Source organism: Melanostigma gelatinosum (genome assembly GCF_949748355.1).
Source record: "Melanostigma gelatinosum genome assembly, chromosome: 6".
Classification (NCBI taxonomy): Eukaryota; Metazoa; Chordata; class Actinopteri; order Perciformes; family Zoarcidae; genus Melanostigma; species Melanostigma gelatinosum.
The window spans coordinates 17,421,963-17,434,574 of NC_136639.1; the positions used below are offsets into that span (position 1 = coordinate 17,421,963).

General features: G+C 41.2%; 1 protein-coding gene across 1 annotated transcript in view; it reads right to left on the reverse strand.

Moving 5' to 3' along the window:
- Positions 1-12,612, reverse strand: part of ccser1 (coiled-coil serine-rich protein 1) — a gene marked incomplete at its 5' end in the record, with an annotated part of 98,643 nt that overhangs the window by 75,536 nt on the left and 10,495 nt on the right. Inside the window, 2 exons of the mRNA XM_079269922.1 lie at positions 9,968-10,073; positions 12,324-12,414. Of these exons, the coding sequence (XP_079126048.1) occupies positions 9,968-10,073; positions 12,324-12,414 (197 nt within the window). The remainder of the gene's footprint in view (positions 1-9,967; positions 10,074-12,323; positions 12,415-12,612) is intronic.

Sequence of the window (12,612 nt, forward strand, 5' to 3'; positions counted from 1 at the left end):
TTTTCTGATTAACCTAATTGTCCTTTCTGCTTTACCTTGTACTCTGAATCTTGTTTTGCAAAAAAAAAAACTCTGCTGCCTGCCTCATTTTTAGTTAACCTTTACTCTACTCCTGCCTCTCACTCTATTCTTCCCTCTCTGATTTAGATAACCTTCTGACACTGTCCTTGGCATCTTTGAGTGTAATACTGTTCATCCTCAGCAAAAAGGCTGAGAACCACCACGCTAGCTGTAGAGGAGCGACTTTGGGGAGTTATCAGAACACACTTGCACTAATTACTATCAGAACTTCTTGTTGCTTGGAGAGATATATTTCATATTGGTCCCATGTGCCAGATTACAGTTTCCTCTTTCAGAGAACATGGCCACGCCACATTGCCCGACATGTTATCCTGTATTGAAGCCTTGAAGTAGCATTCCACTGACGTAGAACATTCACACCGTTTACCACAAAAACCACGCTATGAGTTCACAAAGTCCACTACAAAGAGTGACTTCCCCCAGGAAATCTAACACGGTACTTTGCTGAATTTATAGTGTTATGCGAGCATCATAGGATTTGTTTTACTCATTAATGAACTTTGTCCCCGCTTATTCAAAAGTAATCCTGCCTGCTTGCGATCTCAATAATGAGAATTGACTATAAAAGCACGAATGCTGAAGGTGACAATAGATCACAAAAGCAACCGCTGGTTGACTGAGGCTGATTTATTTTTAAAATATATTCTCAAATCAACAAATCCATGTTCAAAAATGCAAATTCTCCAACCAAAGGGAATTATTATTTCGAGGGCACATGAACTGTTCATCTATTCTATTCATTACTTCAGGACATGATAATTTTACGCTATTCACTCTAACGCTATTATAATAAAGGACCAGAATTTCAATGACCTTATAATGTGTTGTGACTGTGTCTATTCATGTCACCTCAGCCTCATTATACTTCTGGGGAATGGGACTGAGGGGGGGGGGGGGGGGGGGGGGGAGAGAGAGCGTTTCATGCATGCCAAATGAAACGATTGGCAGGCTTATTACAGGCTTATTACAGGCTTATTACAGGCGTGCGACAGAGCATTCGATTCATCGATTGCAACAAATAAGACAAAAATGCTTTAAAAGTAAATTGCCAAACCTCGCTTCAAATGAAATGCCAAGGTACCAGGAATAAACTCCTATAATCCAAACACAAACCAAAATGTAAAAACGATACTTTGTTGTTTCATTTTGAGTTACAAACTAGAACTGTTTCTTAATAAAGGGAATCCACCTGGCACGTCCGTTACATCTGCAGCTATAGCATGGGATGTGAGATGTGGTCAGTGAGGTTTCATAGGTTTTAGTTTTGTCCTCTGAACAGGCACACTGGTACCACATCATGCGACATCACTGTGACGACAAGACTTTATAATTCTGTGCACAGTCACTGAATCTAGCTGTTGCTTGCCCAGAAATAGTTACAGCACGTTACTCCCCCTGAACCACAGATGATTGTTTTTTGTTCTGAGCCAGGCATGCCGTCTGTCCCGGCTATCCTAAGCTAGGATAAATATCTCTCCACTTGGTGCACAGATATGAGATTGATATCGATCTTATCATAGAACTCTTGTAAAGAAAGCACACAAAAGCTGAAATGATCATTTCAACTTGACACTTACTTAAAAACTGAAAAAGGCAAAGTTCCGTGATGACTCCTCTACAGAAGAATAAGGGTAGTTATAGCAATTGATTGTTTGAAAAAGCAACAAACAAGGTTGGATACATCGTAATGTTTCACTGCAGAATGCAAATGTTAGCATTTTACTGAACATTTTCTTAGCACCATGCTCTAATCTAAGCATGCTGTATCAAAAATATGTTCAAGATCAACAAACAGCATGCCGTGGTCCACAAAAGAAGAGACAAGTTAAAAAGACAAGAGGCCGCCAATTAAATAAGAGCCAAAAACAAAAGTGCACCCCTGGCTTTGTTCGTCAAAAAAAACTCCATATGCGACAAAATGGCATTGAAGCTCAGGAAAATAAGCCCCCTCATGTCATGTCTAACAATCTGGTAACAAAAGACGTGATTCCTCTCATTCGGAGGTTTGTCTCTGCGATACAAATCAGAACAGCAAGTCCCCACTCAAAACAGGAGGGGGAAAATGGAAGCCAACACTAATTAGTCTCCCAGTGTTGAACACTTAATAAACCCAATTGAGTAATACAAATTAGCAGCTACACAACAGCAATGCATGACTACAGGATTTTTAACATGTCCGGTCTGAAAATTAAAAATGAGCATGAGAGCACATTGCCATATTTCCTCGAAGGCTTCGGAGGAGCATGATGCTTAACTAGTACACACCATCTCCAAATAAAAAGAATAGATCAGGAACATAGAAAAATAACCAACACACTTCCTTTGATATCAGGGCTCGACAGTAGGGGTTGCCCCAGTTTGCAAGTTGGCCCCCACTTGAGATATTGGCTTCCAATGGTTGGTTGTCAGCAGTGGCAATGTTTAATTAGTGATATTAGTGATATTAGTGATGTTGTTACAGCCACAGAACCAGTGAGAACACTGCCCGTGCATTGGTGCTTGTACTCGCATGGGCAGAGACGTCTGTTTTAGAGACAATGGTGAAGCAATTAAAGTAGTTTGACTGTGGGCTGCAGAGTGCAACTAAACCTTCACCAACACAGACAAATGAGTTAATTGATTCAACTGAAAAAGGGGGGGGGGGGGGGGGGGTTTGTGAAGTCTTAGGAGGCGAAACATCTCGGCATCTTTGAGCTGGATGGAAAATGATACTGCAAAGCATGTCCAGCGCACATGACATGTACACATGTCACATTTGAATTATTAAGCGCACCTTTAACTGCATAGTATCTTAATCACTCAAAATACAAGGTGACTAAAAATTACAAGGTGACTAAAAATGGCAACCCTATTTTCTGTTTTCGAGTTAGTGTTGAGCCCCGGATATATAATGTCTAACAGTTCAAAACCCACAGATTATTACAAGATAAAAGACGGAGTTTTGTCGCCCACTTGTTGTATTAATACATTCTGCATCATTATATTGCAGCAAATTGAACCGAGAGGGAGGAGAATCTACTCTGTGCTCCCTCGTACTCCCTCTGTATGCTGCGTTCGTCTATGTGTCTGGAAATCATGCTGCAGTGCATTTTATCTGTCCCCAGCTCTTCTCCAAAGGCTCAGCTGGATTCTTGATGCTTGTCTATTTTTATAAATGTGCATGTGAGGGGATGTTTGTAAGCGTGTGACTTGATGTGGGAGGGGACGTGCGTGGTATTTTTTTTGCTGACTATATTAAGTCAGGTGGGATCAGGAGGGTGTTTAATCACAAGACACCTTCTCCACACTTCTCTTTGCTGCTCAGCGCTGTTTAACTACCAACTGACGCGAGTATAACAAGTATGAGAGTACTGTCTCCCTCTCTCTTGCCATCTATGACAAGACCCAGCTGATTCTGTTTCAATTGCTTGAGCCATGTGTCAGGGTGTTCATTGTGTTTTGGTAGTACACTTTGAACGTTCTGTTAAAAGAGATTCTCGTTTCCGGGATTATTAACAGGAGAGACAACATATTAACTTAATTAAAGTAGTCATCTTCATTTAAGTTTTCATCTGGTCAAATTGGGACCTGTCCATCCACAAATGTTTTGTTTGTTTTCTAATTAGTGTCATTATGCCGATGCATGAGCCTGCGAATGTTACAACTGCAGATTAATCCTCAAATCAGAAGTGGAGATGTGGGAGTTGAGACTTTCATCAGTGTCCACTGCACATTGACAGAGAAGGACACCTCTGAGTGTTTGCATGTCCTCTCCATTGATTACCTGTCTACTGCGTAGTAATCACCATCAGTGAAAAAGAGAAAGAAAAGAAAAGAGAAGAAAAGAAAAGAGAAGAATGGAAGAGGAAGAGGAACACTCAACAGGCAGACTGGCGTTACCATAGAAACAGGCAAGCTGTACTGCAACTGTCAAAATTGTATTTCCTCTGTGTCTCTATAGGAGAGACGAGGGACGAGTCTATGTCTTAACACAAGCCATTAAGATATATCACGCGTACAATCTTCGGTATTCACCTTCTAATACGTCTCCCCCCCCCCCTCTCCCACCAACTAAAAGGCACTGAGGCTCACTCATCATTGTCATGCAGTGAAGATGGTGCAACACTATCGAGAGGAAGTGCACCGACGAGGGCTTTGTGTAACAAAGCACATGAGCTGATACCAAAAAAAAAAAACCTACATTCTGTCAATGTATAACCTATGACTGCATACGTTTAGTGCTGTAAGCAATTTCATATAAAATGCATGTATGGGGGGGGACACCAGGAAGAAGCTGCTGTGTTAAACGTTCATTAGAAAGCAACACTGCAGTACTCTCTGATCAAAGGAATTCAACCTTTATGATTTATGCAAAAAATGTCTTCGACTGTGTTCGACATGTTTCTACTGAAAAAGTAGAAACATGTAGAGCTGCAACGTTCAGTCAATTAATCAATTAGTCGAGTGATAGAAAAGACTCTGGACTCTGGGAAATCATAAAAGGCATTTCTCTCTATTTTCACACATTTCATTGACAAAACCATTAATCTTGAAAATAATAAGCAGATTAATCAATAATGATGCATTATTATCAACCCGTTAGTTACAGCCCTAGAAAGTCACTTAACATCAGACTCTACTCTTCCTATATTCTCACCCTTTTAGTTTTATCCCAAGCTGTCATTGATTACATGTTAAAAGACTATTGTAGAGTGTACTGTGCCCCTGGTGACGGATCCCTGCTCACCAGCCACTGTGCAGCATGCACGAGGTGATGGGGGATATAGTGATTCCATATTTCTTTCTTATTCACTTATAGATACAGGACAACATATCATTAAGTTTCCAGTTGTTTTTTTTCCTCCCGAACTATCCTTCCATCTCCCCCCTCTGTCTGTCTCTCCCTCTCCAAACTGACTATATGCACCCTCAAAAGAAATGGAAACTAATATTTACCACATGGCGTTTACTGGCAGAGCTTCGTTATTGAAGCATTACTGTTGACAAAGTAACACACAAACACACAGACAGAATTAAATGGTTGCCATCAAAATCATCCAACTGTCGTACATCAAAGGGGACAGGCTGGCTGACTGGTGTGTGTGTGTGTGTGTGTGTGTGTGTGTGTGTGTGTGTGTGTGTGTGTGTGTGTGTGTGTGTGTGTGTGTGTGTGTGTGTGTGTGTGTGTGCGTGTATGTCTGGACATGACTGCTCCTCCAGCACTTTCAAAGACATTTGTGACTTCAGTATCAATGAAACAACCAATGAACTCCCACAAAAACCTTGGATGGGTTGAAAAGGTTGATTCCTGACTTGCGTGACTCTGTCTAGACAGAGAAAATGTATCTCTTTTCAGTGCAATATTCAAAGAGTGTTAGGAGCTCAGAAAAAAAAGAGTCCTGTGTCTCAATGGTGTCGTGTAAATCCTTCAAACTCTACTTCAAAAACCACTCACATAAGTTGACCTGCACTTTCTCTGCAAACAAAGAAGCTCATAGTCAAATTAGGGCAAAACATGGATAGACAGACACATATGGGTACAAGCAGAAATAAAATAAATACAACCAGGGAGTAGAGACAGGAGCAATGAGAGTATAAGCATCTTCCTTCTCGTCAGACATATCAGACAATACCACTGGTGATACAACCCTTGTATTACACACTGGCTTCACAAAACCCAATAAGCTGCACTGTGGGCGTGTCTGTGTATACGTGTGTATGTGTGCACCTGCAAATGCATGGGCGTGCATGCATTTCTCTGTGTGCCCAGCAAGACCTATCCTGCTTCCTGGCTAAATCAAATCAGATATGGAACCGCCCATGCCAGTGGTACACACAGCCACCAGCTGCTGGGAGAAAGAGGAGAACAGAAAGACAGCTTGCATATTCATTTGAAGATTATTTATTTATCCTCTGTCTTTCTGTGCTATAGAGTCCCATTTCATCTCCAATGGAGGGAAAGACATAAAACATGTTAGGCATTTACAGGCAACATTCAAGATCAGCAATTCCTAGCTATATATATATATATATAAGCTATATTGTGGCTACAATGTATTGAAGATATACTGTTCAGAGGATAAATGCTTCTGGATAAATGCTTCTGACAACCCAGAGATCAGACCAGGAAGCAGAGTTGCAGTCTTACACACTCCTCTGAGCTTCCATTAGAGCAGTTACTTACGCAAAACCACAGAGACTGTGTCTGCCCCACGGCCACTTGAATTAATTAAATCAAAAATAAACGATCGAGGAGTTAAACAAAATAACTTAATCCAAGTTAAAACTACCGCAACAGTACAACAAAATAGGATAATTAAATGTGGACTCTTAAATATCAGATATTTGTCATCTAAAGCTCTACTAGTAAATGAGCTAATATCAGATAATCATATTGACTTATTTTGTCTTACTGAAACCTGGCTGAGTAATGATGAATATGTCAGCCTAAATGAATCAACTCCTCCAAGTCATATCAATACTCACATTCCTCGAGGCGCCGGCCGAGGAGGTGGAGTAGCAGCCATCTTTGACTCGAGCCTATTATTAACCCCTAAACCTAAACTAGACTATAACTCATTTGAAAGATTGGTTCTTAGTCTTTCACACCCAACCTGGAAAACAATACAGCCAGTTATATTTGTTATAGTGTACCGGGCCCCAGGTCCGTATTCGGAATTTTTATCGGAATTTTTTCAGTTTTTATCAAGTCTAGTCCTTAAAACAGATAAAGTAATTATTGTAGGTGACTTTAATATTCATGTGGATGTCGAGAACAATCGCCTCAGTACTGCATTTATTTCATTATTAGATTCGATTGGTTTCTGTCAGAATGTACAGAAACCCACTCACTGTTTTAACCACACTCTCGACCTGGTTCTGACTTATGGCATTAACATGGAAGATTTAATAGTCTATCCACAGAACCCTCTTCTATCGGACCATTATCTAATCACCTTTGAATTCTTACTAACGGAGTGTACACCGTTAAGCAAAAGTTAGTACACTAGATGTCTATCTGATGGTGCCGTAGCTCAATTTAAAGAAGCGATTCCGTCTGTATTTAACTCGATACCATGCTTCGATGTGACGGAGGACTCCTGTGCTAACTTTAGTCCGACCCAGATTGATCATCTTGTCGACAGTGCTACAAGCTCACTGAGAAGGACACTAGACTCTATTGCTCCTTTAAAAAAGAAGTTGGTAAAACAAAGGAGATTCGCTCCATGGTATAACCCTGAAACCCGCAAATTAAAGCAAACATCGCGAAAACTTGAAAGAACATGGCGTTCCACTAACTTGGAAGAATCTCGGTTACTCTGGCGAGACAGTCTTAAGACATATAAGTAGGCCCTCCGTAATGCCAGAGCAGCTTATTACTCATCGTTAATAGAGAAAAATAAGAACAAGCCCAGGTTCCTCTTCAGCACTGTAGCCAGGCTGACAGAGAGTCACAGCTCTGTTGTGCCGAGTATCCCTATAGACCTCAGTAGCAATGACTTCATCAACTTCTTTAATGATAAGATTATAATTATTAGAGAGAACATTAATAATCTCCTGCCCTCGACCGATCTTTCCACAAATAGAGTAACCTTAGAAACAGCTGTAAACCCTGATATATGTTTAGATGGCTTTACTCCCATTGACCTTGACAAACTGACTTCAACAATGTTTACGTCTAAACCTTCCACCTGTCTCTTAGACCCTATACCGACTAGGCTGCTTAAAGAAGTGCTACCATTAATTAGCACAACTTTATTTGACATCATCAACCTGTCTTTAGTAACAGGTCATGTACCACAGTCCTTTAAAGTAGCTGTGATTAAACCTCTTCTTAAGAAGCCCACTCTGGATCCAGAGGTGTTGGCCAACTATAGACCGATCTCGAACCTTCCCTTCCTCTCTAAGATCCTTGAGAAAGCAGTTGCAAATCAGTTGTGTGACTTTCTGTGTAACAATAGTTTATTTGAGGATTTTCAGTCAGGATTTAGAAAGCATCATAGCACAGAGACAGCTCTGGTAAAAATAACTAATGACCTTCTAATCGCATCAGACAAAGGACTCGTCTCTGTTCTTGTCCTGTTAGACCTTAGTGCTGCGTTCGACACTATAGACCACTACATCCTGTTGCAGAGACTGGAACATTATATTGGCATCAAAGGAACCGCACTGAACTGGTTTGGATCCTATTTATCGGATCGATCTCAGTTTGTTTATGTAAATGATGAAGCCTCGATGAAGACCAACGGCAGTTATGGAGTTCCACAAGGTTCTGTGCTTGGACCAATCTTGTTCACCTTATATATGCTTCCTTTAGGCAATATTATCAGAAAACACTCTATAACCTTTCATTGTTATGCAGATGATACTCAATTATATATATCGATCAAACCAGACGAAACCAACCAGCTCGCTAAACTGCAAGCGCGTCTTAAGGACATAAAAACCTGGATGACCTGCAACTTCCTGATGTTAAACTCAGACAAAACTGAAGTTATTCTACTCGGCCCAGAACACCTCCGAAATCAGTTATCTAATGATATAGTTTCTCTAGATGGCATTGCGCTGACATCCAGCAGCACCGTCAAGAATCTTGGAGTTACCTTTGATCAGGATTTGTCTTTCAACTCTCAGATAAAACTTATTTCTAGGACTGCCTTTTTTCACCGACGTATTATTTCAAAAATCAGGCACATCCTATCTCAAAGCGATGCAGAGAAATTAGTTCATGCATTTGTTACCTCTAGACTAGATTATTGCAATTCCTTATTTTCAGGCTGCTCTAATAAGTCTCTTAAATCTCTCCAGCTGATCCAGAATGCTGCAGCTCGTGTACAAACAAGAACTAAGAGGAGAGATCATATTACTCCTGTATTAGCTTCTCTGCACTGGCTCCCTGTAAAATCTAGAATAGAATTTAAAATCATTTTACTTACCTACAAAGCCCGAATTGGTCAGGCTCCATCATATCTTAAAGAGCTTATAGTACCATACTGCCCTACTAGAATGCTGCGATCCAGTGATTCAGGGTTACTTGTGGTTCCTAGAGTCTTAAAAAGTAGGACGGGAGCCAGAGCCTTCAGTTATCAAGCTCCTCTTCTGTGGAACCAGCTTCCCGTTTCAGTCCGGGGGGCAGACACACTCACCACATTTAAGAGTAGGCTTAAGACTTTCCTCTTTGACAGTGCTTATAGTTAGGGCTGGCTCTGGCTTGCCTTGGACCGGCCCATGGACAAACTGGTATCGGCAAAAACTACAGGGGGACTTCCTACACTGAGCACCTCTCTCCTCCTCTTCTTCACCTCCGTCTGTATGCATTGATGTCCCATTAATGCTCATTACTAACTTTACTTCTTCCCCGGAGTATTTGTGCGTATTTGTGTGTACTTCTGTCCATCCTGGGAGAGGGATCCCTCCTCTATTGCTCTCCCACAGGTTTCTTCCTCTTTCCTCCCCGCTAAAGGGGTTTTTTGGGGAGTTTTTCCTGTTCTGATGTGAGGGTCCCGGGACAAGAGGATGTCAAATGTGTACATATTGTAAAGCCCTCTGAGGCAAATTTGTAATTTGTGATTTTGGGCTATACAAAAATAAAATAAATTGAATTGAATTGAATTGAATTCTGTGGACAAGTGGGCATGAAAGCAGGTTCTTGAGCCTTCCATATGCTCCAATTGTATGTGATTGATTGCTGTTTTATGCTGGCCAGTACCAGACCATTGTATCCTGTGTATACTGTATGTATACACACACACACATACACACAAATACAAACTATTTGTCTTCATTTGCCTTGTTAGATTAGAAGACAATAACACTGAAAGTCCTTTTGCATTTTGTGCCAATTCTCCCTGAAGCTGTATTGGAGGACCACACAACACCGCATATTGATACACATATGAATATTTACCTCTGATTGTTTTCTCTCCCTGGGATGCGATCTCCTGATGGGTCCATGGGGGAGGGGAGCAGGTTGAGACAGGAGGCCAGGGACTGGCTTGAGTCTTCTCTGGACACTGTGCACACACCCCAAACACACGTACGGTCATTATATGACATTGACTTTCTAATCTCTGTTGACAGCTAAAATGTGCCAAAGTACCTAACCCGGACCACAACATAGATTACCCATCATAAATAACTGTCGACTTACATCTCCTCCCAAAATTAAATTAGAGCTATAAAACGCCACCAATGTCACAAAGTAGCTCATTAAAATTCAGTAGTGATGAGGTTTGTGCATTGACAACACCATTAGTTGTTTTAAAGAATCATAAGTCCACTTTAAATGGCACATTTGACAGAGCGGTGTGAAAGAGTCTGGAATAAAAACGGGTGATGAAGCAAAGATTTGGCATTTCTTCATGTCTTTGAAAAGGTCTCGTCGTCTCTCTTTCTGTCCTCGTCTGATTCCACAGGGCATGAGTCACAGTCGGATTAGAAACACAGAGCCCTGCAGCTGAACACTGTTGGCCATAAATTGCTGTGAAACTGCTTCTTTTTAATAAAGGCTTCAACATGCCACCTGGGAGAAGTAAAAACAAGGAGTACCAATGAGAGTGTGTGGGATGGGTGTGTGTCTGGTCGTATGTGTCCGTGTGTGTGTATATCTTCATATGTATGTGTGTGCATGTATCTGGTCTGTCTGCTGGTTGTGTATACTGCCTGAATAAGTGTGTTCAGGTGTGTGTGAGTACATAAATCAGTCCCTTTATATCTGGGTGTGTGAAGAACCTTCCTCTCCCATCGCCAGCACAAAGTCTTAGTCCCTTGACTTCATGAGAACAATTCATCAAACCTTTAATTTCATGCTACAGTCTGCAAACCACGAGGTCTACTGACTTGAGCATGCACACTTGTGTGTGTTAGTGTGTGTAATAATGATGGTGCCTCTTCGTGCTCTGCACCAGCCAGTGCCTTAAGAGGTGACTTAAATCAGTGTGTATGGTTGTGCGAGTGCAAACCCACCCTCCGTACCAAAGCACTCCAACCCCCATAAGCACAGGAAATTCAGTTCATTAGGGCTGGAGCTTCTGTTCTCATCTTTACTCCACAGTGCTGCCGAGCGGTTTACTTTATTTGATTGCAACTGTAATATTCTGCAAGTCCACCTGGGACCTGCAGTGAATATAACCTCACATGTATATACAGTTTGACTGTGTGATCTGTTGGATAAGAGTCAACGCTATAGACGTGCTCACGCACACACGATGAGAGTCAAAAGCGTGCGCATTTACAAGAGAGTAACTGTACCCCGTCTCCATATTTCCAGTCAAACATGTGGTCCCTGTATCTGAGAAGCACAGAAATGAAATCACATTTCAAGCTCATGAGTCATTATATTCATACTCAGCTAAACACCAACTCTTCAAGTCGATGCAGTTTGTTGTGTCTATTCTGAAGAAAACCTTAGAAATCTGAAATGTAATCAATACCAACAGTATTTGCAAGAGCTTGTAATTGTGCTAAATTACCATCATGCTCCTGCAAGGAATGATTAAATAAGAATAGTGCTTGCAAATGCAATCAATCACTTCCCTCTTCACACATTCACTTGCGTTGTGGTTACTGCAACACAAGGAACAATCCTCCTCTGACAGTCACTTTTCAACCGTGAGGAATGTCAGGAGGAGTGTGACTGAAATACCAAAACAACAAAAGGAGATAAATCGCCGTAAATGAGGCAGCTACATCAAAGTCGTGGCACATGTTAGAGGAAGCAGGGAGAGTGCTGGTTTCATGTTTTAAAAGGTGATGGAGCAGAGGTGGCTTCTTGGGGGAAAAGACAAAGAGAGAGAAAAAGGGAGCAAGGGAGAGAGAAGAAAGCAAAGCGGGGGTGAAGAAAGGAAAAGTGAATAAGAGAGAGGGGGGGGGGGGTGAGCAAATCTGAGCAAACGTTCACTTGAATAGATGGATTGGTAGATAAAAGGTTTTTATGTGACAGATTTCCTCCCTTGATTTGAATGGTTTCTTTCCAAGAACCAGAGGAGCAGCTACACAATGATTTACAGACCCCGTATGTGACCCAGCTGTGGATCGTGTTGAATTATGCATTTGACTTTAACCTTACACTAGAGTATTATAGTCATTTTAAAGTAAGTACCAATACATGAAGATGCAAACAGATGGTTGCTTGATACAGTTTAGTGTGGAAAGAGTGAGCGGCAGGTGTATCATCTGTAACTCCTCAGGTACGCTTCACACACTTGCCATGAAAGTCTTCCGTGTAAAGCCGCAGATCTTATAGTGGACAAAATTCAATTTACCATGTCGATGTCGCTGATCGTCAGAAAGGTCCAGGTCTAGCATGAGATCATCTTCATCCAGCTCTGATGAGCCCAGGTTGTTTAAAACATCCTGCAGAGAAAGAGAAAAACACCAAAGCTCAAAATAAACAATTTAGAAATCAATCCAAACATCTGACAAAATGATAAGCAGTAATAATTATATCCATATTACGATGATCATGATGGTGAGTTGCTGTATTCCTAATAGAGATCAAATACTTTGAAATTGTTGGTCTACACAAGTCGATATGATGAATATGTTTCATTA